General features: G+C 36.6%; 1 protein-coding gene across 3 annotated transcripts; it reads right to left on the bottom strand.

Moving 5' to 3' along the window:
• Positions 1-98: 98 nt before the first annotated feature.
• Positions 99-24346, bottom strand: LOC139978885 (uncharacterized). Of its 3 annotated transcripts, XM_071989423.1 has the most exons (13): positions 23766-24344; positions 20501-20747; positions 19647-19717; positions 16944-17162; positions 16309-16563; positions 15097-15351; positions 13740-13988; positions 11781-12002; positions 10407-10544; positions 9234-9416; positions 5817-6305; positions 4949-5095; positions 99-2293 (listed from the first exon to the last, which is right to left on the bottom strand). In XM_071989423.1, the coding sequence occupies exons 1-13, from the start codon at positions 23962-23964 to the stop codon at positions 1863-1865; spliced, it is 3105 nt and encodes a 1034-aa protein (XP_071845524.1). In that variant the 5' UTR covers positions 23965-24344; the 3' UTR covers positions 99-1862. The 3 variants fall into 3 exon arrangements, with proteins under 3 accessions (XP_071845524.1, XP_071845525.1, XP_071845526.1); XM_071989424.1 differs by lacking the exon at positions 13740-13988 and having other exon boundaries at positions 23766-24346; XM_071989425.1 differs by lacking the exon at positions 16309-16563 and having other exon boundaries at positions 23766-24343.
• Positions 24347-27989: the final 3643 nt, after the last annotated feature.

Here is a 27989-nt window from a genome sequence, read left to right as displayed (position 1 = left end):
GTCAGTTTTTTTCTGCAGCAATCCCCAGCCTTCCTCCATTTAACTTTATAAAATTGGGAATGTAGATTAAACACAAAGGAAGAACGAAATGCAAGAAATATTTATAAAAAGACAATCTATTCATTTACTAAAAATATATGTACAAAAGATAATATTACAGTTTATTTGAAAGACTCGGTTTAAGATAAAAAAGTATAAAAAGTGAAGCAAATTTTAACGCATAGAAGCCATTAAACACTACAAGCAAGGAAATAACTATGATCTTATGAAGGACAAAAAAAACAACTCATATTGGCAAAAGTGATACTATCACAAATATTGTTAAGCTTTTATAGAAATATGATTTATTTTATAAAAGAAAGAAGCATTTGCTTTTGCCACCTACATATCTAGTAAGATGGCATATGTCAATTTATATGTTTATTTATATATATCTCTGTGAAAGCAGTTACTACGGTAAAAGAAGGTCTTGAGGCACAAAGTGAAATTGTTGTCCAAGGTGACTCTATGCAACTGACATATGCTTAGTTCTGGAACGATTATTACTTAACGGATGAATAACTTCTGAATGACGTGCTGCTAATGAATAAAATCCATTGTCCCAGCTATTTAGGTTATATTTCTATACAAGTAAATTTTAGCTTGTAATTACCCTTTAAGCACCAAAGGTTCCTCAAAGTTTGCTGAACTATCATTTCTAGAAGTGCCTTAAAGTTAGCCTTTGAACCATGGATGTTCACATCTTACTGACAGAAAGTTTAGGTGTTATAAAACATGGTATTAACTTAACGCTTTGTTTACTGAGGACCTGATATGACATGATACAATTGGCATTTTCAATGTCAACTTCCTAATATATAAAATAAGTATAGAAAGATGAAGTATTCCAAAACAATCTATTCTATTGACAGTAAAATACTGCCTCATGTCACCTCGTCAAGTACACTTTTTTTTTTTTTCCCTTCTGTGTTTGAATAACAAGGGCGATGGGAAAATATGTATATCCTTGCAAATACTTCAAGTTACAAGTACTTAAACATAGCACTGATCTGCTTCAAGCTGGCAAGAACTGCTACAAGTACTGCAAAAAACTAACAAGGTCAAAGTTATTTGTGCAAGGCTACCTTGAAATTAAAAATAAAGTGGTATACACAATTGCCACCAGCAACTAATCTTTCAAGAAATGTCTACAAGGCTACATAAAATATGAGCTACCAGCCATTCAGCTTGATACCCAATATGCTTACACGGCTACTGACAGTGTGATTTACCAACCATTCAGCTCACCCAATAGGCTTAAATTTGTATTATAATTATTGTTAGTACAAAACTTCAAATCGCCTCACGCCATCCCCCCCCCCCACCCACCCACACACAAACGTTACATGAATCAGAAAATCAAATAAGAACAGAACATGGACAATCAATTGTATAGTGTAAAATATAAACTATTTAAGGAGGTAAAACCAACAGTTGTAATGTAATAACAGCATTCACAATTCCCAGAATTTTCGTTTTGTACCCAAAAGTAAATCTCCTCCACCCATAAATGTGTGTTAATCAACATGATAAGGAGTCTGTGTGTGTGATCATTCACAACAATCCATTATACCAACATAGCTGCTCCTAGTTTGTAATGCAAAGTAGCATTTTGGTTGTTTTATCGTATATACTGTACACTTTGTTTAAAAGTCTCAATTAACACCTAATGAGTTGTCTGGTGTTATTAGATATCATTGTTTCCTATATTAATCAAAGCCCCTGGTTTCAGCCAATACAGAACATATAGGTCCGTTGTGCTGTTGAGGGAACGGAACAATAAATAAACTGCAAGCCGATAGGTAACTGGCTGACCAGCTTTCTTAAAGAGCTGACATTTCTTCTTCGTATGGCGCCCCGATAGTAACAGGGGCCTCATCATAGGTTGGTTCACCAATTTCAAAGTCTGCATCAACACTCTCATCTTCAATGGCTATAAACATATCTGTCCCATCAGCTGTCTGGTACCGTGGCTCACTAGCCCCTAACGCCGAATCTTCATCGTCGGAATCCTTGAAGGGAGCGTCCTCCTGCGAGGGCGATGAGTGGGACAGTCCATCGCTACGCATATCGATGAAGTTTCCTGCCTTATCGTGTTTATGAGACTCATTGTCCCCTCCTCTACCGCAGCAAACTATTGCACACATCACAGCCAATAGGCAGAGCAACAAGAACCCAAGGATGCATGCAAGAATCATGAAAGATATCACCAAAATGCTTAGGCTTGGTTCGTCCTCGGTATCTGTCTGTTGACCTGTAACCAAAGTATAATACATTAATACTTGTGACAATAAAGAAAAAATAATTCAATTCAGTGTTTCTTAACCTTTGCCACTCTTGTTACACTTTATGTAACTGAAGTAGCCAAAACTTTTGGGGTGTTACTAAAACGAATGACAATTGCGTTACACATAACGAATGACAATATGTTGTACACACTAAAAATTTGCGTTGACTAAAACGAATGACAGTGAATGACAGCACAGACATTTGCTTCAACCGGATATCACAGTTCAGACTTCGTGGGTATATTAAAGCCACGCAAACCGAGTGGACGCGATGTGCGTGGCTAACATATCTAGTAAAGTACGGACAAGATACAAACGCACCTTATAGTAAGCGAAATTGTAAGTCTGATTTTAAAAAGTGAATTTAACGTCATTTATTCGATATTAATTGTTAAAAACGCGAAGTGCGTGGTTTCTATCCGTAAATTACACCTAAACCCTGCAACCACGTAACATGCGATTTTCCTCGAATCATTTTTGCGCAGAAAACCAATAACCGCATTTACTCCACTCCGTTAATCATTCTATCTCCACTAACCACCGTCCTTCGTGATCCTTCGTTGTCATTCGTTGTCATTCGCTGTCATTCGCTGTCATTCGCTGTCATTCGCGAATGATAATTAACCCTGTACAAAGTCAATTGTCATTCGGTCATTCGCTGTCATTCGTTTTAGTTTGTCCTAAACTTTTGTACCTCTTTTACCAGCTGTGGAAAAATGCACTGCATAGAAATGTGATGTTTGTACCTAGATATCTTTCATAACTCCCTCTTGTTGTCCCACCTCACACCCACAAGGTGTGCATACCAGAAACCTGATCACTCACGTTTGACATCTTGATATGTCGGTTACTCACAATACCAAAAATCAAAGCATGTTCATTCTCTGAGATATACAATCAGGTTAGTCAATTCAGCAGTGTCAAAGCTTATTAACACTAGTGGATCGCTCCGATCTTTCTTGAACTCAAAATTACGCTATGAGGATGCATGCGCAGCAACTACAAACACTATAACTACAAACCACAAAAAAAAAAAAAACGAAAAACGAAAAAATAAAAAAAAATCTTACGAACTGTTCATTGTTTAGTACGTAGAAACACAATCTCATTGAGGATTGTGCTTTGTAAACAATGAGGAGATTCCAATGTTGTAATGAGCAGTGATGACTCAAGTTACTGAAATCTTCGAGTGAAAGGGACCTAATAAAACAAGTTTCTCGTTAGAGTAGCAGCTCCCTGCTTAGAGATATCACACAGTGATGCGAGTCAATGAGACCATGACTCAACCTTTGATATGTAGCGACTTGTTATAACTCTGGAAGAAATCACAGAGAATAAAATACTAGACAGCCTACCAGGTGAGATAAATCAACAGTTTCTACTATGCGGCGGCAATGCTGCTCCTTCAAAATAAACAACACGGATGAAAATGTCTCGAGGATTGTATAAAGGCAAAGGAACTATATATGGTGTGGCACCTGTTGCATCACACACTTTTGGGAAATTTCACGATTTCACCATAGCAACGGAAAGTGCTAACTTGTCTTGCATTGTGCTTTGCACAGAAGTCAGTTGAATTGGTGATGTAAATTTCGCTATCCATTATTACTTTACATGTTAGCTTCCACCATTGTGATTTACTTTTTGTTTAACAAAAAGAATGAAAGAAATGTCCCAAATTTAATTCTACACCTTTGTTATTTTACTTCTTACATTTTTATTAAAGCAAAGAATAATATTTGTAAATGAGGTTATGCAATTAAATTTAAAGTGTATTTTATTTTTTAAAGTTGACTGCACCATATACAGTATTGAAAACCTGTTAGGATAAGCAAAGACACTTCTACGAACATTGCTTGCAATTTCATCAACATTTTTGTCAAAATAAATAAGATATAGATGTGCATGTTACTGAGCACGATTGCAAAGGCTAACTTATCTAAAACTTTTGACAAAAATTGACAATAGGTGAAATTTTCCAGTTCAGAGTGTTAGTGTATTATAATAGTTCAGAATTTCTGTTGTGCATCTGTAGTAGTTTTTGCTGAGTTAGAACTATGCCTGATGTCAAACCCTTGTCTACTAGTACTATTAGTTACAACAAAACTTTACAGCAATAATACTACATATATTTGTTATACTGTACCTGTAGTGCACAATAGACAGTCATAAGTATACTCTGATCTGGCTTATTGAACCACCATATACTACATCAACAACGATGTTAGGCCAGAGTGCTGGCTCTATCCAGGGGGGTAGGAAGCTTCCAAAAATTGTGGGGGGGGGGCACAACATCAGAGGGGCCTGTTCTCATTCCACAACCACCACTCGTTATGATATAATCCGATACACACCGGCCATATCACTTAAATATATATGATGTGTTAGTATGCTATCAATACTATTATGGTGCACGTGAATAATTAAAATAAAATATTAAAATTAACCAAGGCTTAAGATATCCAAAAGACAGTTCTTCATCAAAGGGGCTCATTTTATTTGCCAGTAAGGCACTTTTACTATTTTGGACAAAAGTGGGGGGGGGGGCACGTGCCCCCAATTCCCACATCTCCTAGCCCCTGGTTCACCAGTTGCAAATAAATGCACCTTGTTATACTTACAGTCTGTGATGCTACTAGAGCCAGCTAAAACACCCTCCTTCTGGTTGCATTGTCTACAGAAAGTCTGACCGGCTAGATTCTGGTAAGATCCACGTTGGCAAATCTTGCAAACACCATTCTCCTCTTTGGTACCCGGGGGACATATCACTGAAGGAAACAAGGTGTTCAGTTGTTACAATTCTTGTCATGCAAACCCCCATCAGCCTCCCCCACCCCGTGTAGCAGTAAACCTCTAGCAAGTAAAAAAACAATGTGCATTTGGCCGAATTAACTATGGGGGTTTGTGCATGAATAGTATACTTATTTATATATATATATATATATATATATATTTATATATATATATATATATATATATATATATACTGTATATATATATACTTTTTTCTATATATATATATACTTATTTCTATATATATATATATATATATATATATATATATATACTGTATATATATATATACTTTTTTCTATATGTATATACTTATTTCTATATATATATATATATATATATATATATATATATATATATATATATATATATATATATATATATATATATATATATATATATATATATATATATATATATATATACTTTTCATGCACATGTACACGAGTAAGCAAAACAGTATGGCCAACATGTGTACTTAATGAAATTTAATGCTAGATGATTAAGCCCTGCATGTACGATGTGCCAGCTAAAGTGATAAGTCGAGGTAGAACACAAATGATAGCCTATATATTTATTCACTTCATAACAATACCCCTGCACCCATCAACCAAAGAACCGTGAACATTAGATACGAATATGAAAAGTAAAACATTTGTAATAATTGAAGTGAGCTACCTTGATCAAAGTACTCACCACAAACATCTTCATGAAACTTGCTGTATCCTTGGTTACAAGCAAAGGTGAACTTCTGCCCGACGACAATGCCAGCTATGTTATCATCTGTTAGCTGAGCCGTGTACGAACCGGACACTGGTACTCGTCTCGCACCGCTATTCAGAATCTGCATCCGCATGGACTCAAGAAAACTTTGAAAATCTTCCTTTGTCAGATTGGTTCTGATCTCCAGGGTAATGGCTATCTCCACCTCTGAGTTGGTCTGCCTCCTTCGTCTCACTGATCCCACAAATGTAGAGCAATTCTGGGTCACGTCAGTACCGCGTAGGCTTGCCTCACAGTACGGGATGTTGGTTTCACTGCAAAACACTGCGAAGCTCACAGTCGTGAAGTCGGAGAAGAACTTGCTAATATCTTCATCAGGCCTCCTTGCTCCCACACAGTCTTCAGCGTTCGTGTCGAGTGGGATCACCATCTGGTTGGATACGTAAAGCGGTTTACTTGGACCTGTACACGAGTGACACAACAAAGACATATTAATGACATCGGTCCTTGGATAAAATGATCCTGCTTTCTGAGAATTAACTGCTCTTGCAGCATATCTTTATCACTGATTAATGGACCATCCGATTTAAAAAAAAACAACAACAATACATTAGTCCAATGGAAGGCAGTCGTATCTTTCCATCGAGCAGCCAAGAAAGCGTTTGAGGGGATACCATATGACTTGATGCTGAAAGGCATTGAAGACTCGCCACAAACAGCGTGCCGTATGGCAAGCCGTTTTAACATTTACCTCTCTATTCTACTTAAGTAGAATTAATTCCACTTAAGTAGAATACAATTAAGCTTAAGTGAAATGAATTGCACTTAAGTAGAATACAATTAAGCTTAAGTAAAATGAATTGCACTTAAGTAGAATTGCATTTTACTTAAGTTTAATTGTATTCCACTTAAGTAAAATTACCACTTTCTTTTAAGCTTAAGTTAAATTCAATTTCACTTAAGCTTAATTGTATTCTACTTAAGTAAAATACAATTCTACTTAAGTAAAATTTAATTTAGCTTAAGTAAAAGTGTCATTCTTTTTCACTTAAGCTAAATGCATTTTACTTAAGTAAAATTGTATTTTACTTAAGTAGAATACAATTAAGCTTAAGTGAAATTGAATTTAACTTAAGCTAAATTGTATTCTACTTAAGTAGAATTGTATTTTACTTAAGTAGAATACAATTGCATTTTACTTAAGTAAAATTGAATTTTGCTTAAGTAAAATACAATTTAGCTTAAGTGGAATTGAAGGATATGGCAAGCCGTTATAACATTTACCTCGTGCGGAGAAGTGGTTGGTCTGGGGGCAATGTTTACATGCATGGTACCATGCCTTGTGATACTTCTACTACTAGTACCACTGATTGGTGGTATGTCGTGTTGTAGTCGTTCCCTTGCCCTCAAAAGTGCTTTTCCAACTGCATCAGCAACAGTTTGCAACGATTTATTGGCTGGCTGCATTTACCAAATGTCTAACGTTCAGATTCAGTGATAAACAAAGCTTTGCTTCATTTGCTAAGTATGGTGTTATGTTCGTAATACACAACGAAAGCTGGATAAGTATCGCAGAATGGGGGAATGGCCGCAAATGGTTACGTAACTAGTACGTCTTGAACGTAACTCTATAGGTCTCGCATCACAATTAATTGTTCCATTGACTTACACACTAAACTCATCACTTTCAAGACCTGCCAAAGCATAGATAGAAGTTTTCATCTGGTATATCATACCCACCACATGATAGCTGTGTTCTAGTGGCCTATCATGGCACTTGCAAACTTCCATCTCATGACCGTTTAGATTATGAGCTAGAAGAGGAGCAAGTTTATCACACTGAACCCTTCCACATGCTCGTTCGGAGTAATATCAACATTTAACCAAAGATTTTTAAAATGGTTTATATCACCTTCGATCCTCCATATTTTCACACCATCTGTACTTAAAATTATGCTCTTTCATATAAAGGCAGAAAAAACGATGACAGTAAATGATAACATGCTTAAGGAAGCTTTACGGTAGGTACTTTTACCTCTTTTCTGACAATGGTAAACCTATTGAGCGGATGAACACGTGGTGAGGTACCTAAAATAGTATACAGAGTCGGACTTCGCGGCAAGTACAGTGACGCAATGAGTAGCATATACTGATTGACTTATCACATTTTACTTAAGCTAAATTGCATTTTACTTAAGTGAAATAGATTGACCAATCACATTTCACTTAAGCGTAATTCTATTTCACTTAAGTAAAATGCAATTTAGCTTAAGTGAAATTGAAAAGCCATTTTGCTTAAGTAGAATAGCATTTTACTTAAGTAGAATTGAATTTTACTTAAGCAGAATTGCATTTTACTTAAGTAGAATTGAATTTTACTTAAGCAGAATTGTATTTTACTTAAGTAGAATTGTATTTTACTTAAGTAAAATACGATGTAGACAAAAACCGTTTGAACTTAAGCTAATATGAATTCCACTTAAGTGGAATACAATTAAGCTTAAGTAAAATGCAATTCTACTTAAGTGCAATTAATTTCACTTAAGCTTAATTGTATTCTACTTAAGTGGAATTAATTCTACTTAAGTAGAATAGAGAGGTAAATGTTAAAACGGCTTGCCATAGTGCCGCCATCTTCAAAAAGTTAACTTTCCGTTGCTTGCACATCGAAGTTTATCTCTTGTCGCTACAAAATGCAGACAGTAATGAAACGTGATACCTTGTTATCTTTAGCTGGACCTGAGATGTGCATCGCTGCTATGTATACTGTGCTGTGGGTATTGACCGCAGCTGTATGTACTGACTGTATACACTAATGTCTAATTACCGGCGGTAGCAAGCTGTGTGTGTATTTTCTGGAATCGATGGTGGTGTCTAACACTTCTGTTACACCTCATTCGAAACTAGGTCAGATTACCGGCATTCGACATTCCTTTTTGCGCGAGTCTTCACACCCTTCAGACTTCAATTTGGAATTATTTTGCAAAGTGGAAGGAAGTTCATCTCAGATAGAAACACCATGGATTGTTCCTGGGTGGATATATAAATGTGCTTCATACTTTGACCTATCAGGGTTCACAAGGGCGTAGGAACCGGGGGGGCTGAAAAATATGGAGGGGCGGAAGTATCATTCCGCCCCCCCCCCCCCCCCCGCTTCGCAAGTCAGAAAACCCCTTTTTCATTTAAAAATGAGAAATTTTTTTATTTTAAGTCAACTCACATTACTAACATCCACATTACAATCATATCAATGAATGGTCTTTAAGCAAAAGATCTCCATAGCAACCAAATGATATATTGCAGTGGTAAAAATCAGGCATAGAGGGAATTTGGTTTAATAGGTGGGAACAGCAGCCTACTGCAGCAGGCATAAGTTTGTTTGGAACGTACTTTGACACAACTGGATAGGACGTGGACTCCAGAATGCGGTGTCCTCTGTTTCCTTACAGTTGAATACCTCGCGGCTTGGAATACTGTTGAGTGTACCACCAGTACATGCGATTGTACACATCCCTCTTTTAGGACCGACACAAACGATGTCAGTGTTGTCAATATTCAACGGACTGCAAAACTCTGTATAACAACAAGGAACGAAGAAGAAAAGAAGAAAAAGAAAATACTGTGTGCGTCATATAACTCATGTTCTTACAAATACATTAATTAGCCCTGCACGCTAAGAGCAATGAAGGCTAAGAAACCAAACTTGTTCCTCTTCTAGAGGAAAAGTGGACATCTCATTTTCAATTTCCATGCAAAGTCAGATGATCACTATTTTCATGAGCTGCAGGGATTGATTAAGGATTCACAATAATTACAAACCTATAGCTCTTTACCCTAAACACAGAACTTTAACAGTGAAAAAAAAAACATCTGCTGTAATATATCCATAAACATCATATTTTTTAATAATAATAACAAACAGAAAATTCAATTCAAATATATACTAATAAACATTTGAAATTGCAATAAGTTGGAAAATCCAGAAGAGTGAAAAACTTCCAGCCTTCACTGGCATTCGAACCCAGACATGTATGTATATATATATATATATATATATATATATATATATATATATATATATATATATATATATATATATATATATAGATATATATATATATATATATATTGAAATTGAATTTCCAACATACTTGAATTTGAATTTCCAACCCGCCAAAAAATCCCTCTATATCGATTCGAAGCATGATTAATATAAATAACATGGTGAAAATGCTCCATCGAGTAAAAAGTGCTTAGAAAATGGCAGTAACAGCAGCAAATTGATTATTGGAGATCAGGTGATTTTGATTCTAGCATAGATGCAAACAATACTGACAGCCTATAATTGCATCCAAAATTCACTTTGTTTGGCTATCTTCACACATTATAATACCTGCAATATATAAAAACTAGTTCTGTCATATAACTATATAATTTTGAAATGACCTCACTATTACAAATTGGTGATTGGAAGATATGGTCATTAGAATAAAACACATACAACCATAAAACTGCATTAAGAACACTCTTGTAAATACGTCTTCATATTAAATTGTCTCTTACCAGGCAAAACAACAGCCATTGTTGTAGATTCCTTAGTTACCAGTACCCGATCTGACTGGTTTTTACTGGATGGTTCTGTACTGACATAAGGAACTGGTGTGGTACTAACCCTAGGTGTAGTAACAGTTGTAGGTATAACTGTTGACAGCGGTTTAGAAGAACAAGAAAAGAAATAATTAAGATATATTACAAGAAGTATTTGTTGTTTCTAATTGATTATGTTAAACACTATAGATATACCATATTAATCCAATCTCAGGTACGAAAGGTTTAATGTTAAGTGACTTATTTAAATTAATGCAAATAAACTCAAGTTTCAAATTTATTTAAATCCAGTATAACTATATGAAAGTACATATTTATAAATAGGATATGAAAAACAGTTAAAGAGTTATAAAGATTATATTATATAATGTAACACAATATAGATACACCAAGATAAAATTCCGATCATCATATTTGCCCTCTTCTAGAACTGTTACTAAAAATCAGTGTTAGTAAGAAAAGCCACCTGTTTAAATAGAGAATAGATCCCAAATTATCCCCGAGAGAAATTCTGCCTGTCTGGATATGTATGTATGTTAAATCTGAGCATGTCTCCAAGGAAAGTAGCATATTTATATCAAAGTGGCTATTCTTACGACTGTTCGTAAGAATAATTTCCGACTACGCATGCGCAGTTGCTATTTTTATGACAGGAGAACTATTTTTTACGACCAGGAGTAACAATATTTTCCGGTTAGGGTTAGTGTTAGGGTTAGGATTGGGGTTTTGGGTTAAAGTTAGGGTTAGGGTTACCCCTACTACATGCTCAGTTGCTTTATTTACTTTACTGCGCTTGAATTCGCCTTTGTCGTAAGAATAGTTTATAAATAATTGTTACGACTAGTCGTAAGAATAGCCACGGCCTATTTATATTACACAGGCCTAACCTATTTCACCTAACTATACTGACCTTATGTATCATCATTTAAAGCTAAGTAGAGCACCTATGCTGGAATACTCAATACAAACCAAGAACGAATTTATTAACCATTAATAATGTCAGGGGGTTTACTCTCCTTCAAGTTGGTATGACTTATATCAAATGTGGATGTGCCATAGTTAAAAAGAAACAAAAGGGTGCAAATATGGGAACAGGTCACTTTTTGTTTGATTCTTGTCATAACTTATCAGGACAGTTATATCTAAAGTCCGAGGAATAAATGGTGTAGCATTTCCTGCTGTAGGTTAACTTGCAAGATCTCACCACATATATTTCCTTTTGTCCAGGCCTGCAGCCTGCTCATCAAGATCGTTTACGTACTTCATACTCATTTTTGCAGAACTAATATTTTCTGGTCGAGAAAGACAGTTACTATAGGTGCATCTCACCTGGTATATCTACTTCGCAGTATGTCTCGGCCCCATCACCGTCAGTGCACGTACACCTTAGCACGACCAAGGATGGTGAGGACGTTGAGTATGTGCACATTGTAGTAAGATCGCCAGCAGGCGACTCTCTATCTTCACATGATGACATTGACATTACCTCTTCAATAGGTATTTTAGACTCCAAGAAAGGGCAGGTTACATTAGGAGGTGCATTTGGAGGTGCTACAAAAAGAAACATTCATTAATTTAGTTCATTAAATTTCAGTTTTAAAATCAGGACCATGAAAAGCAGTGTTAAGAGTTGGTCTAAACTGAAGTCTGTGGAAAACCATCAATGTGAAGGTAACTGTCGTCAAGGATAGGAACTACAATAACATAACATGTGACCTAGTCAGTTGAAGGGTAATGTATTAGAAAATCCAGAACAGTGAAACTTCCAGCCTCCACTGGGATTCAAACCTGGGACTCCCGCTTCATACTATACAGGAAACGGATTGAGGAACAAAGAAGTAAAGGAACAGATTACATATGTTTGTGGAACTGGTAGTCGTTTAGGGGTCCAAGTCTTTGCTAAGACAGGTGATATGAGAAATAAGAAAATCCAAACTAGTTTTTACCGTTTACGTTCAGTTAAGGATTCAAGTTGGAAGCAATTAAAATACATTTTAAGGTTTTTCCTAAGAAATAGGTGCTTTGGTGTGTGTTAATTATACGACCTTCTGCTAGTCACATGTTTGGTTAGGCCTTCTGCTTGGCATAATTAACTGGCAATTTTGGTGGGGAAGAGTCTGAAAGGGTTCTCCGGTAATAAATCGTAGAAATCTACATTACTTAGTTGTTCCTCTGCTTCAGCGATGTAGTCTGAAGTATTCAGAATAGTGGTTTCACCTACTTCATCCGGTTGCCGTGTAACAATATCAGGGTTGTTACCAAGGTTCTTAATTACTAAGATTGAGCACGGGGGTGTTAGAGTTGGGTGGACGATTGGCATTTTGAAAAACGCATTTGTTCAGATGTGCTTTAACTTTGAGGGCAAATGAACAAATATATGTTGTTGCACCCTCCTGCAGGTGTCCAATTTGCTTTTTGTTGGAACCATTCAGTAATGTGTGTGTTTCCTTGCTTTCTGTAGCTGGTTTCTGTAACCAGGTCAGAAGTGTTCCCTTTGAAAATTCTCATACGGCGAACAAAGTCATTTAAATCAATTCATGTACCACTGGATCAGGTTCACCAGAGGAACAGACAGACCATTTTGCAGAAGTCTTGTTCTTTTTGGGACAGGAGATTGTCCGAAAGATTTAAGACGTTATCAATAATATCGTTATCAGCTTGATACATCAATGGCTTCGGGAACTTATTAATATGCGGATGGCATGTGTTGTGCAGATGGTTGAGTAGCAGGTCCTGTAATGTTAACTGTTCAAGTTTTTTTTCTTCAAATTTCTATGAAAACGATTCTCAAGTCCCCCTCAGTAAGATGATTCCAGTCTATCTGTCTGTCAGCTGTCTGTCTATCTATCAATATTTATATATATATATATATGCAATGTATGATGTAAAATTTCCCATTAAAACCTAAACAATTATTTGATATCAAAAGAAAGAAACCATGTGCCCGCAAGAGTGTCGGGTTTAAAGCTGAATGTAGATTCATAGTAACTTAATAACTTATCTTTATATGATGCAATGCTGGCATTATTATGCAACTATCGAATTTGTATAATACTATTATTACACAATCTCCACTTCCTCAGTACTATCAACATATAACACTAGTAAAACATCACCAAGGTATCACGAGGAGCACTTTCAACCGACCAAATTTGCTTCATAGACATCATTTAAAGAGAAGTAAAGGGTTCATATCTGAAGTATACTTGAACTAAATAGGTTTGAGGACTGTGTATCTCTTTGATGTTCTCATGATGGAGACAAAACATGTTAATCGTCAAAACTTACCCATTTCAACCAATATGAAAAAGTCACACAGGGCTTGATTGCCATCGTTGTCAGAGAAGATGTATTCCACTCGGGTTAGACCAATGGTGAAAGTGTTACCAGGAGAATGAGATTGCACTGGCACTGCCACTCCTGATAAATCGGTGGCTGTTGGTTCTATCCAAGTAACTTCACCGCTTTGTTCTCCAAAGGGAATGGTAACTGTTCGGTTCATAGGACAATCAGAAATTTCTGGAGGGGTAGTGTCCTCTGTTTAGGAGAATAACGAGAATAAGAGAAAAAACGAAATAAATAATAAATTCGAGCACTTATAACACCAATTTAATTTCCAAACCTGAAAAATATATTTCTTGAAGGGCAATTTGCTTTAAAGCGATAATTTTCAAATATATGTTATTGTGGTTTGTTATTGCCGAGTCATTTAGTTTTGCTCTAAAATGTGAGACAGCGAATAATAGGTCATCATCCTACAAATAGTGTCCGATGTACAGTGTTATTTCATAATTCATCTCAGGCAGAAGTAGAAGTCATTGTTAACACTGTTTGTACTTGAATAATTAATTCTTTTCACATGCTGTTTAGTCCCTCATTACTATAAATTCATCCAAGAAATAAGAAAGAATACAAAAAGACAACACATTGTAGAAAGATTGTTTGCTAGTGCGACCTACCATGTAAATAATACAGAAGACATTTATCGACTGTGTTAGGCTCCGGCCTTTTTTTTTACGACAACCTTGGAGAATTCATTCATACATTTCAAACCCTCCATTAGAATTCGCTAAACTACTCAATGTATCAAGCTTTGTTATGAAGAACAAGCTTATGAAATGATCTTAAACATGCTTTATCATTTAAACAAAATGGTATAGCAAAAGAGGTTTTCAGAAGTAAAGCATACTCTTCCTGACAAAACACTTTTAGGAGGAGTATATTAATGAGAATTTTTCTGTTTGGCTGTGAATATAGCTCAGACTACATGCAAAGTGTTTGATTTTGTTTTAAACTAGCAACAATAGTGTCAAAACTTCCGACTCTCTCAAACCATACCTAACCAAAGAGCTAACATGCTTACCCAAAAGAAAGTATGACAAGGAATGTTAACTATGCTCCAAATTGGTTGGAAATGGGGTTTTTTAATTAAATTTCAGCATTTGAAGGAATGCAATTTTTAAATTTCTCCTGAATATAAATATATGTGATTAACATAAGGTCAGTGGTGTAACAGTTTTGTGCCTATAGTGTATAAGGACCCTTGTAGGATTGACCTCATAGCCATAACAATATAACTAGAGGACTAAAGTCACAAATAAACCTGTACAAAAACATGCCTATGTTACCATGTTATATTTCTTACCTGTTACCACAGTGACCACAAACTCACAAGCTAGTGAATTTCCCTGGGCATCTTGGAAGAGATAGCTAACAGTTGTCATTCCTGACATAAATAAATCCCCTGGTGAATGTGTATTTTCCATCAGTGTCACAGCGACTGGTACACCGGTGGGAACGGGTTCTATCCAACTGACTTGAACATTTGGAGTGCCTAATTCAAGAGTTGTAGCGATGTCGACAGGGCAAACATCAATAACGCTAGAGGGTAGAGGACCAACTATATGAAAAACAAAAGTTAAGAGTTTGTAAAATCATCAAAGTGAGGTAAACACTAGCAAATTATGTGATAGACTTATTGATTTTGCAGACTGATAAAAAACAAAGAAGATTTGTAAGTTTATTCACCTCATGCTTCACCATTTGAAGGTCTCAGGTTTGTAAATTAGGTTACTTTTAATAAGTGAAGAAACATTTTGACTATAACAACGTATTCAGGAAATATGTAGTGTACTGCAGAGATTGAACTACATCAGATATTATAAAACTTAAAAATTACAGAACACTACTTAAGTTATCGGTCTAAAATAGGAACCAATCGTTTGTCAGACTTATAACAGGAATAGTCCTTGTTACATTAGAGTGAGCTGTTATGTACTCAGTTGAACAGCAGAATCATGCATACATAAAGAGCCATTTTCCATTAGAAGCTCTTTCAGCTTATTCATCAAACATATGGACAATATTTTCCTGGCCCTATTGCAAAGGTCTTGCAACTCCTGTTCACAGTTTTGAGATATGACGTTACCAAGACATTTAAAGGCATTGAAGGCTCGCCCCAAACCGCGTGCGGCCATCTGAAAAAGTTAACTTTCTGTTGCTTGCAAGTGACGTTTTGTTCGTGTCGCTACAAAATGCAGACAGTAATGGAAACGTGATACCTTGTTATCTTTAGCTGGACCTGAGATGTCCATCGCTGTATCGTTTATACACTGTGCTGTGGGTATTGACCGCAGCTGTATTTACTGACTGTACACTAGTGTATAATTACCGACGTTAGCAAGCTGTGTGTGTATCTTCTGGGATCGATGGTGGTGTCTAACACTTCTGTTACACCTCATTCGAAACTAGGTCAGATTACCGGCATTAGACGTTTCTTTTTGCGCGAGTTTTCATACCGTAGGAAAAACATATGTATAAGAAGTAAAGTACATTCCTTACTGGAGAGAAATATTACCTGCTATAACAGTAATCAAGAAGTTACAATGTGCAATGTTTCCACTTGAATCTGAAAAGCTGTAACTTGCAGAGGTTTCACCAACTTCAAACTCATCACCAGAGGACACAAGAGGTTGTGAAATAGGAAAGGCTACTCCAGACAAATCAGTGGCAGATGGGACAGTCCACTCCACGACTGCCTTAAAGCTGATAAAATCAGTCGTAACCATCTGGTCACTGGGACAATCTGATATTGTTGGTGGAGTAGTGTCCACTGGAAATAAATTAAAGCAACCTATTGTAATAAATGTTATACAACCACTGTAAATGTATTAAAGGGATACACAATATCATCTATTGCACTCCATCTATGAAAGAGAAACTTTCTCAATATTTGCAGTTTATTACTACTTAATTACATTTAGTTACTAATGAAATTGGCCCACAAAGTTGCAACGTGATAACTACAATGTAGTAAGTTATATATATATATATATATATATATATGTGTGTGTATATATATATGTGTGTGTATATATATATATATATATATATATATATATATATATATATATATATATATATATATATATGGCATGCTGTACACTCTCTACTCAGATGTTATTTTATTGGAATAGTCTACCTTTTACATACCTTCTAAGACTGTTACAAAGAATTGACATAATTCGAAATTTCCGCTGAGAAGTAATACACAAAATACTTCTGTTGTACCCACAGAGAAGTTAGCCCCAGACGCCGGGTTACAGCCAAGCGAGGACCCAGCCGGGGCAATTTCCCATGTGACAGCTACTGCACTTGTACCAAGCTCAACTTCTCCTGTTTGGTTACTAGGACACATTAGACCTGTATTATCTGGGAAGAGAAGGCAAAATCATAAACATGCTTTAGTAACTTTCACAGTTTTGTTTTTACCATTGGATAATAAATTTACAATAACCATTTATAGTAAATGTTATTATCGATTTTTTACCATGTCTGTATTAGTCATCAAGGTAATGTTCATTTTAGAATTCTTTTGTTTCACATGATCAACTAGCAAGTATAGTGATATTAATACATGTGACAAAAGTTGGACATCCTGAGTACAGGTACTTCAGTAAAAAACGTAATTGGCATTAAACCACTAATTGAGTACAGGTACTTCAGTAACAAACATATTTCGTATATAAACACTAATTGAAGTACAGGTATTTCAGTAACAAACATATTTGGCATTTAAACACTCATTGGGTACAGGTACTTCAGAAACAAACCTTCAGTAACAAACATATTACCTATTTAAACATTTATTTGAGTACAGGTATTTCAGTAACAAACATATATTAGGCATCAAAACACTAATTGAGTACAGCTACTTCAGTAACAAACATATCTGGCATTAAAACACTAACTGAAGTATTGGAAACTCTGTCCTTTCTGAAATTTTGATCAAAATGTTAAGAAATGTGATTAATCTTGGAATGATATGATTGTCTGGTCAGGAAAAGACCTAGTACCTACAGTGATCCGATAATACTGAACGATTTTCATCTACAAGATTTTTTTTTCAAGATAACTGTAGCAATCAATTCGCCGCTAAATTTGGATACCACTTGTAATACGTGGACACGTGGCACTAAAGTGATGTCGAATGGGGTGCCTTTGCCTACCTCAGTATTTGAGAAAGTGGTCAAATGCTGGGGCATACACTCTCGTCCGTCGGATGGGGACGTTAAGTGGCGGGAGCAGGAAGGGGAGCAAATTCACACACCTGCCTCGTTATCCTCTGAACACTATATCGTAAAGAGAAGGCTTGAAATAAGCCGGTCTTCATCCACGATCTAACACGGATCGGGTCTCAAATAAGCTACTGTGAGGCTTCCTGATCCTTGGGTCTCTAAACTAAACACCATGATCATTAAAAATTTAGTCTGCATAATTCATTTAGCATGGTGGGTCCTATCATGCATACTTTTAAGACGTTGAAATTTCTCTCATCTACATTTTTGGGGGAGCTAGACGAAACTACAGGCAATGTCGTTGAAAATATCTTTCACAAAAGATGGTGCCATACTGGAATATGTGACAATGCAGTCTACTTTAAGAAAAAAAAGAGTGGAATGCATCCAAAATTCATTAGGATGATCTTAGATGAGTTATAATGCTATCCATTGTTGTAATTTTAATATAAACAAGTACAACTAGAAGAAGTTCTGGAAAGAATGATTGGTCTAGCAGAAGTAAGTAAGGTAACAGAAAAGAAGTTATTTTGACGGAGATGATTTGGACATACTGTAGTTTTGTTAATTTGAATCATCTTTTGGCTTCTTTTTGTGAAAAACTCATTGGAACACTTGCGAGTTCTCATAAAAGATTCTGAGTCATAATGTCTCTTTAAGATACTTATGACAATATAGTACAATTCAAGTTAAAACAGAGAGGGGAGGGGGTGCGCATGTAAGAATTTCTGGCAAATGTCAGCTCTTTAAGACTGACACTTGTTGGGTAGATTAGGATATGCATTGGCAACTAGGTCTACTTAGGAATCCGTTTCGTTTGTTTTGTAGGATCAGCTCAATTTTTTACCTACCAAATTCAGATTGTTAGGTTACATGTTGTAGCAATATAACATTAGACTACCTTTGGTGTTTAGGCTACCACAAACTGCTATGTTAATTGACTTGCTTGGTTTTCATGAATTTGCCTAATGTTAAATTCTTGACAAGTCAAACACGCCGTTTTGTTACCGACGGACAGACTGTAGTAGCCTCAGTGCTAGTAATAATGCAAACCAGTCATGCCAGGTATGTATGGCTCGTCATTTAACACTAGCCTTGGACAGCAAATAGTTACGATATTGTTAGGATCGTATGCGTTATTCATGCATCAGCGCGGCGTAGGCTATTCGTTAACCGTAATCGATTAATCATGGAAGAAAAGTATGTGCATAGCGCAACAATCTGTGACGTCAGTCTGTGCATTGCGCAACAATCCGTGACGTCATTGGCGACTAATTCAGACAATAGTTGTCTATGTAGGGAAGTATATCTCTCAGGATAATAGACCTACTTGCGTGATTTGTGTTTTCTGTTATTCACCTTACACTTTAGTTCAATTTCAGAATAAATAAATAGAAAAATATAACATAATATTAGCAAAAAATGAATGACACATTTAGCGTTACCGTATAAGTGAGCTTTGTATCACAGAACCACCCGGATACAAATAAACTTGTAAGCCACCGTACGCGCAATCCAACAAACTTTAATGTTTAGAAATCCTTCTAGCGGGTTGAATGTGCACTAAGAAAGCCAAACATGTGGTTTAATTGATGTGTTAACGATGTAGTTAACTCACCGGGAGTGATCACATTCGACTGTATATTTTCCCAGTAGGTTAAGCCACCGGAGTCTAAAACTATTGTTGCCCTGTAAAGAAATTAAATCAATCAATTGTATCAATAATTCATTCGACTTCAATAATGATTCGGCAACTACAAATACAACTGTATTAGGGAGGGTAAGGTGTTAAATTCTCCAGGAATTTTGTTGGGGGGGGGGGGGGATTTGGCTAACATCCGTTCTAGGGAGTGGGCAATTTTTTCGGTAAAGGGGTTTAAATTACAAATTGTGCTATCATTATACAGTTTACATTTGTCAGGTGCAACTTTGAACCTTGCCAAAGTATACGACTTAACGTGCTTGCAAGTTTATTAAAGTCCCTGTTTCGCCCTCTAAAATGTCAATGGAGGGTAGCACTTTGGTCCCCCTTCCCCCATCCCCCTCCCCCATCTAACTACGCCACTGTAAACTAAACTCTCATCGAATAGCTTATGGATTGAATTAAACTGGATTCTAACGTAAACTTTCGATAAATGTAAACATATAGCCTATATCAGTACACTGTCTTGCATTGAAGCAACTGTCACAATTCGCTAAATCAGAGTGTTACTCAAAGAAACATTGATCAAACTAACATAGTTATGTGGTACCATAGCTCTTATCAGAAAACGAATATTCCTTGTGACAGGTCGAAACTTAAACTTACGTCACCCTTAATTGGAAACTTTTTTTTGCGTCTTCAAAAGTTTGAACTTTTTCTTGATTATTTCAATGGGATGGAAATTTGGTATCGAGAAATATTAGAATACTTTCACAATCAACAATTGAAGAGCTTATAGTATAGAATTTGAACAATGAAGAAGAAAATACCGGAATACGAATCCGTCTACGGGTAAGACCTGTCCGCTTGGCGATGTCCAAGTAAAAATTGCTTGGAAAACCGATACATCTGGTATATATTCCTGTACTGTCGGAGCTTCGTTGCAGGTTTGCGTCGTTGCTGTGGGAGACCATCCTTCCAAAAAACTAGTCGATGTCTCGCTAACTAAAGCACTCGACGCTGTAATGTATATCTGTGCAATTGGTGTCGGGTCAGGAGTTGAAGAACTCACGGTAACTGTTAGAAGTACATGTAAAATAAAATATTATCGCACGTAACAGGGCTATATTATTCAAATATATAACGTATACACACAGTATATAGCTCTTACGAAATTATGTTGAACCATCTGCTGTGCCATCGGCGGAAATTGTCTTGAAACACATAAACTCTTGTTTGAAATTTGTAACATGCTTTCTCTACTTCCTGTTAAGGATGGGGTATTTGTCTGGGGTATTTGATGGGGTATTTGATGGGGTATTTGTCTTCTCAATGTTACTCTGTCAAATGTAGCGACTCCTTAAAGGCATTGAAGACTCGCCCCAAACCGCGTGCCGCGCTCTGATGAAGTTAACTTTCCGTTGCTTGCAAGTGAAGTTTTCTTCTCGTGGCTACAAAATGCAGACAGTAATGAAACGTGATACCTTGTTATCTTTAGCTGGACCTGAGATGTGCATCGCTGCTATGTATACTGTGCTGTGGGTATTGACCGCAGCTGTATGTACTGACTGTATACACTAGTGTCTAATTACCGACGGTAGCAAGCTGTGTGTGTATTTTCTGGGATCGATGGTGGTGTCTAACACTTCTGTTACAGCTCATTCGAAACTAGGTCAGATTACCGGCACGAGACGTTTCTTTGTGCGCGAGTCTTCCCACCCTGTAATGCGCTCGTGGTCAATTTCTGCATACCGTAGGAGCATTGCATTACTCTTGACACACAAAAGTCCAATCGACCTTCAAAAACAAATGTGTCGCGTATAATATAGTGACGTCATGATTTTTAGCTGTCTAAGTTGGCGCCTGCAGGTACAGTAGCTTTCAAGCAAATGTAGGCCTACATATAATAGTCAACACGTTATATATGCTCCAGTAATTTAAAGTATTTCAGAAACGTAACGATACCATCCCTTAGAGATAGGAACAAATTGTGAACCTATGAAAAGCAACTCGCACATACACTAGGGAACCGTATTTTAAATAGGTATACCCGGGGGCCTCGTGAGCCAGGTCGGATAACGAGAACAGTTTTGTCACCAGGTACCTTTTGCATGCACTGTTCATGTTTTAAGTTATGATTAATGAGAAGATACATTTCTTTATCCCATATTTTCGCGGACCCGCACCATATTTTCCCGCATTATTATGCAAATTTTTGTTTTCCTTTTAATTTGTCAAGTGGCGTACCCATGGCACGGCTAGCGTTCAGAGCTACTTTATAGACCTAATTTATATACTATGTATATATCAGATTGAACCGTTTTTACGCATATTTGTTGTTTTCTTCCTGGACTATGACCCACAACCCCCCCCCCCTCCTCCTCCGGCTTCAATGACCCCACAGCAGCACCCACTCCTCTATAAATCCTTGATCCACCTCTGGCCCTTCCATTCTTCAGGCCCAATCATTCGGGGGAATTTTGAATTGATTAGCACAATAATTCGTTTGGAGTAACCGTTTATAGACCTCATTTATATTTCTATACATATGCATCAAACTGAACCATTGGACGAGTTTTCCCTTTGTTTTCTTGGGGAGGACCCCGAAAGGTCTCGACCCATACGTGAAATCCTGAATCAGTCAGGGAATAGTTTGAATCACCCCCCCCCCCCTCCCCACTGTTGAAATCCGATGTACGCTGCCAATATACATTTCATAATTTGATTACCTCTGGTGGGCAGTGCTAATGAGAATCATTTTCTTTCTCAATGAACTTTGTTGAGGCTTTTAAAGAACTTCGTCAACCGTTACATTGCAAATTTAACAGTGGCCAATGACTTGATTTTAGCACACATGTCTCCCACGCACGCAAACAAGGAAGTGATAGACACAAAGGACAACACTGTCTGTGTGGAATGCTATACAATGATTGATTTTATGCTTCACTTAATAATTGTGGAATTAGAAACTATCATAGAAACGGGAACACTTTGGTGGAAATTTGCTGTAACAAAGAAAATTCTTAAATCACCTGATGGAACATATTCGCGAACCAGTGTCAAAAGTCACCCAAAAAAATCTCATTACAGTGCAGTCCTATACTTTTCAAAACTTTGATTTGACGTCTTATTTTTTCCCGTTCTAAATTATCTGATGTTGTTGCTTGCCTACGTCCATCATTCCTGATGCACGTTTTATGGTTTTAAAGGGACATAAACTGTAACCTACATGCAGGTCCTTAACCAGGTTTTCTGAGTTGGAGGGGCACCAACAATTTAAGGAGGGGCACCAACAATTTAACTTGGAAAGGCACCAACAATTTAAGGAAAGGCGCGATCCTGCATGGTGTCTCGTAACTTCTGACCTTTTTGCATTGTAGCTCTCCGATGTTTCCCCCATATACATATACATGCATGAGGGGGGGGGGGGGATCCTTACGTACATGCTTTCACTCCATCTGTATAGCCGTGCCCAAGTGCTGAATGCAATGACTAGCTCGAGTAGCCTACTGTAACTATTTTCAAATAAACTAACTATACTGTTTTCTTAAACATGCATAATATCAACATAGATATATATAGTAAGTCTTTCCCCTCCGTCCACGCTCCCTCCAGTGGCGTGCGCAAAGGGGCAGGGGCATTGCTCCCATTCACTTCCGATCGACAATAGGGGGTAAGTTGTTTAGTCGGGGGATTTTTGCATTCAGTAGGGGAAGAATAAGACGACTACTACAGGGCCTTTTTTTCAACCACACACAAAGTGGTTATTAGCAAAATCTTATAGACCTAATTTATAGTCTAAAGATGCCACAGAATGCACTGTTTGAAGTCTAAATTTTATTTTTCTTCTGGGGAGGACCCCCCCCCCACCCACCCTACAAATAGGAGACGACTTCAGTGACCTTAACCTAGCACCATGCATCTTCCTTATAAAAACTTCCATTCGCTACCGGCCCTCCCATCAATGTTCAGGCCACAACCTTAATCAGTCGGGACAATTTTGAATTTGTCCCATTCTATGCCTTTGAAACCCCGTGCACCGCCACCTTCTCTCTCCCCTCCCCTTTCCCTAATAGAATGAAGATAGCCACAAACCGGTTAATGTATCTCCTGGCGCGTAGGTTGTCGCAGCGGACCCATCACGAGAAACTTCAATAACATAGGGAAGTGGAGGAGCTTGTGGACTCGTCGTTATGGAAGAAGGACGAAGCAAAGGGCAAGAAAAATCCAGAACTTGACAATATCCAACGGTAGAAATGATCACGGTAAGAATCACTTGAAATAGGCCAGCCATGGTCAGCTTGAATGAAAAGTTCCTTGTTTCTCAACGATTTTCCGTCAGTAAAATATATCATATGAATATAATTATATGATATTACGATAAATGTTTTCTATAACAATTCCATTCCACAATATAGTGACCAACCAATTACCACATGCTGTAACAGCAAATAGCATCTACTGTTCCTGTTTGACTGATAAATACTGTAGTGGTTTTTCACTTGGTATATGTAATTAATTTCACTGAGTATGGGAATAACAATGAGGTCGGTTCTGTATTATGCGCAGACTTGTTCTTCGTACACTCACCGTGTAAGATCTACCCGTAGAGGCAAACAAAAGCCGTCTCCGATATGCTTGAAGAAACAAGATAAATACTATTAAATACCACGTCCACTACGTGTCTTTATAGATTGCCAATAGATTCAACTGTAAGCATACACATACACAGAAATTGATGACAGAGTTAGGCGTTGGTTTTTAATAAGACAATGTCTGGCATGGTGGGTCGGTTATAGCGATTGACATGAAATCAATGGGTCAATATCCCTTATGTAAGCACACACACCCTAATACATCTCATTGGAGGATGCAATGAGTCACTCAAACTATATATATATATATATATATATATATATATATATATATATATATATATATATATATGTATATATATATATATATATATATATATATATATATATATATAAATACTATATATATATATATATATAAATACTATATATATATATATATATATATATATGTATATATATATATATATATATATATATATATATATATATATATATATATATATATATATATATATACAATAGGAGATCCGAGCTTATTTCTTTGTGTCGCCATGGGAACCCCAAGCTATCGAACCGTAAACGGTTGAAAAAGAAGTAGTCTGTTTTGACCATCCAATGGCCTGAAGATCGTCGCTCTATGCGTGCGTGAAACCCAGGGTAGCAATATGGTGTAATTTGTATATCTTGTGTTATATGTGATATATATATATATATATATATATATATATATATATATATATATATATATATATATAAATATATATAAGTGAAATATATATGTGAAATCGTAATGAGTTGGAAAATCCAGAACAGTGAAAAAACTTCCCTAACCACTTGGCTATGGACGCTGATTGTATGTCCAGAGGTTCGAAACCGGTAAGGAAGGTCGTAATTCCACTGTAGGCGTTTGTCACCTGTATCGAACAATACTAGTTCTGTTTTGGTGACGTATTTGCCTTGCTCTAGAGATCAAACATAATGCTAACCAACTCGAAATCATTTGTGATTCCTAAAGCCGGATCTCGAAAGATATACTTTCAACAGACTTTTGTTAATGATATGGAGGTAAACGACAAAGGCAAATGAATATATATATATAATTAAAATCGTAATGAGTTGGAAAATCCAGAACAGTGCAAAAACTTCTAGCCTCCACCGGGATTCGAACCCGTGCATGCGGACACCCTAACCACTGGGCTATGGACTCTGATTGTATGTCCAGCGGTTCGAAACCGGTAAGGAAGGTCGTAATTCCACTGTAGGCGTTTGTCACCTGTATCGAACAATATACTAGTTCTGTTTTGGTGACATATTTGCCTTACTCTAGATCAAACACGATGCTAACCAACTCGAAATAATTTGTGATTCCTAAAGCCGGATCTCGAAAGAGATACTTTGACAGACTTTTGTTAATAAAATGGAGGTAAGCGACAAAGGCAAATGAATATAATTGAAATCGTAGTGAGTTGGAAAATGCAGAACAGTGCAAAAACTTCCAGCCTCCACCGGGATTTGATGTATATATATATATATATATATATATATATATATATATATATATATCACTTATGTATGTATATATATATATATATATATATATATATATATATATATATATATACATATATATATATATATTTCACCTATGTATGTATATATACACACATGGTATAAACAAGCACAATAGTATAGGCCAGGTCTTATTAAGAAACAGGCCTGACTCATAACAACAGATTCAAAGCAAGAACGAGCTTTATATCTTTAAGGGAGGCCGTAAATCATAGAAACACCTATACCCATACTTTATTTACTTTATTATTAGTTAATAGAGCATAATTGAATAAAGTGTTCAAGAGATCTATACTGAAGCTTTATATTTACATGACGCAAACAATAGACAGTCTTGGTTGATGAACTTTTCTTTGTATCAGGTTTGTATGGTGTCCGTTTTTCGGGTCACCTACTCAAATGAACCGTCTTTCATCAGTTTTGGGAAAGATATAAAGGAAAAGAAAGGGGAACTTACAAACACACAGAGGCACTGTTACCTATCAGAGGCACTGTTACCTATCAGAGGCACTGTTACCTATCAGAGGCACTGTTACCTATCAGAGGCACTGTTACCTATCAGAGGCACTGTTACCTATCAGAGGCACTGTTACCTATCAGAGGCACTGTTACCTATCAGAGGCACTGTTACCTATCAGAGGCACTGTTACCTATCATCTATTCCTGTTATATAACACAGTGTCCAAACGATGTATGAAGAATTACAATGTGAGTAGATTATATGTCACCTTTGATGGACCGTGCACCTTTGGTTTGGAGGGAGGAGGGGAGGGGGGGGGGCGAGTGTCGGAAGGGTGTGTGCGTGTGTATGTGTGAAAGCGGATAATGTTAGAGATAGGAGATAGTGACCACGTGCATCGGTTAATTCAATGTCTAGAATGACAAATACTGTTACATTTTCGCTACAACGTCCTATATCTTTATGTACAGTAGGGCCATGTTTGAAACGAAATCACGAGCTTCTTATAATCACCCCTGCTCCCATGACCCCTCTTATTCTCGGAGACCAGTTAAACTGACGAACTACAATCTTTGCACAATGTTTTTAGGTATGGTTAGCGTTATAAGGTGTGGGATTGTTCTTCATGGGAATGTCCCGGTGGTTGAAGAAGATATCTTGACGAATTGCTGGAAAAGTTTCTCTCTTTTTATAGGTCAACACCTCATCCATTTCTTTTAGTTGTTCTTTTTTTTTGTTTTTTTAATTTTGGTAAAATTTTAAGAATGCATCTGACAACCGCGGTGTTAGTGATATCAATATTGCAAAGTTTGTTGAAAAAGTATTTGTTTTGTACAAATCATAATCCGAGCAAGATAATATTGTCATAAACAAGTTGCAAGGAATAAAATTATATATGAAGAAAACATTATCAAAGCAAACATTTCAAATATTTCACATTTCAAACGAACTGAAATGAAAAATGTTAACTTATTAGGGGAAGACATATTTATCTGGATAGCAATACTTTAAGCTGCCGTATAGTATCAGCTTGTCTTTTTAAAATCGTCTGTGTATGTTAATAAATATTCTGCATAGACTGTACATATCATATTATGATAGCGACAGTCACATGCACGTTCTCTATGCCGGCAAATCAGATACATATTATATAACCTATAATGTTATCTATAGGCACCACGAACTAACCACATGGTTAACCCCGTAGTTTTAATGGCTACATCTGTAGAATTATATTTTCCTTTTCAGAAACACAAAAACACAATGAGTTGCCTACTTAGTTTGATGTTCTTATAAGGTGGCTCATCCTTTTCATGCATGAAGTGATGAATGCATTTTGATGCACAGCGCCACGCCACTGACACAACTTGCTTTCGGAGCATTAGGATTTTTTTTGGTTATATATTAAGAATAGAAATGCAATTAAAAAAAAGTTATTCATTGTATTGATTACAGTAACGTGACCTGCGTGATGTCTCCTTTGTCACATTAATAACAAATCAATTCAGCAATGTAACTGACAAATGGTTAATAACCGTGGCATATGATCGAATAATTAACTCACGAAACCCCTTATAAAAATTGCACGAATCGTATAAATTACATGAAACAACACTAAACGAGAGCCCAGTCTCGTGGTTAAGCCACTGCGCCTCCTGCTTAAACATAGTCGAGTTCTGCCCAAGTTGAAAC

This window comes from Apostichopus japonicus, chromosome 13 (assembly GCF_037975245.1).
Source record: "Apostichopus japonicus isolate 1M-3 chromosome 13, ASM3797524v1, whole genome shotgun sequence".
Taxonomy (NCBI): domain Eukaryota; kingdom Metazoa; phylum Echinodermata; class Holothuroidea; order Aspidochirotida; family Stichopodidae; genus Apostichopus; species Apostichopus japonicus.
The sequence above is the reverse complement of the archived record's forward strand: the minus strand, read 5'-3'. Positions and strand labels throughout refer to the sequence as shown.

Coding starts and splice junctions, on each gene's coding strand:
- LOC139978885 (XM_071989423.1), bottom strand. CDS start 23,964: ATGGCTGGCCTATTTCAAGTGATTCTTACCGTGATCATTTCTACCGTT. Junction 16,564..16,943: donor CTTTGTAACAGTCTTAGAAG/GTATGTAAAAGG, acceptor ATTTATTTCCAG/TGGACACTACTCCACCAACA. Junction 9,417..10,406: donor AATGGCTGTTGTTTTGCCTG/GTAAGAGACAAT, acceptor GTTGTTATACAG/AGTTTTGCAGTCCGTTGAAT.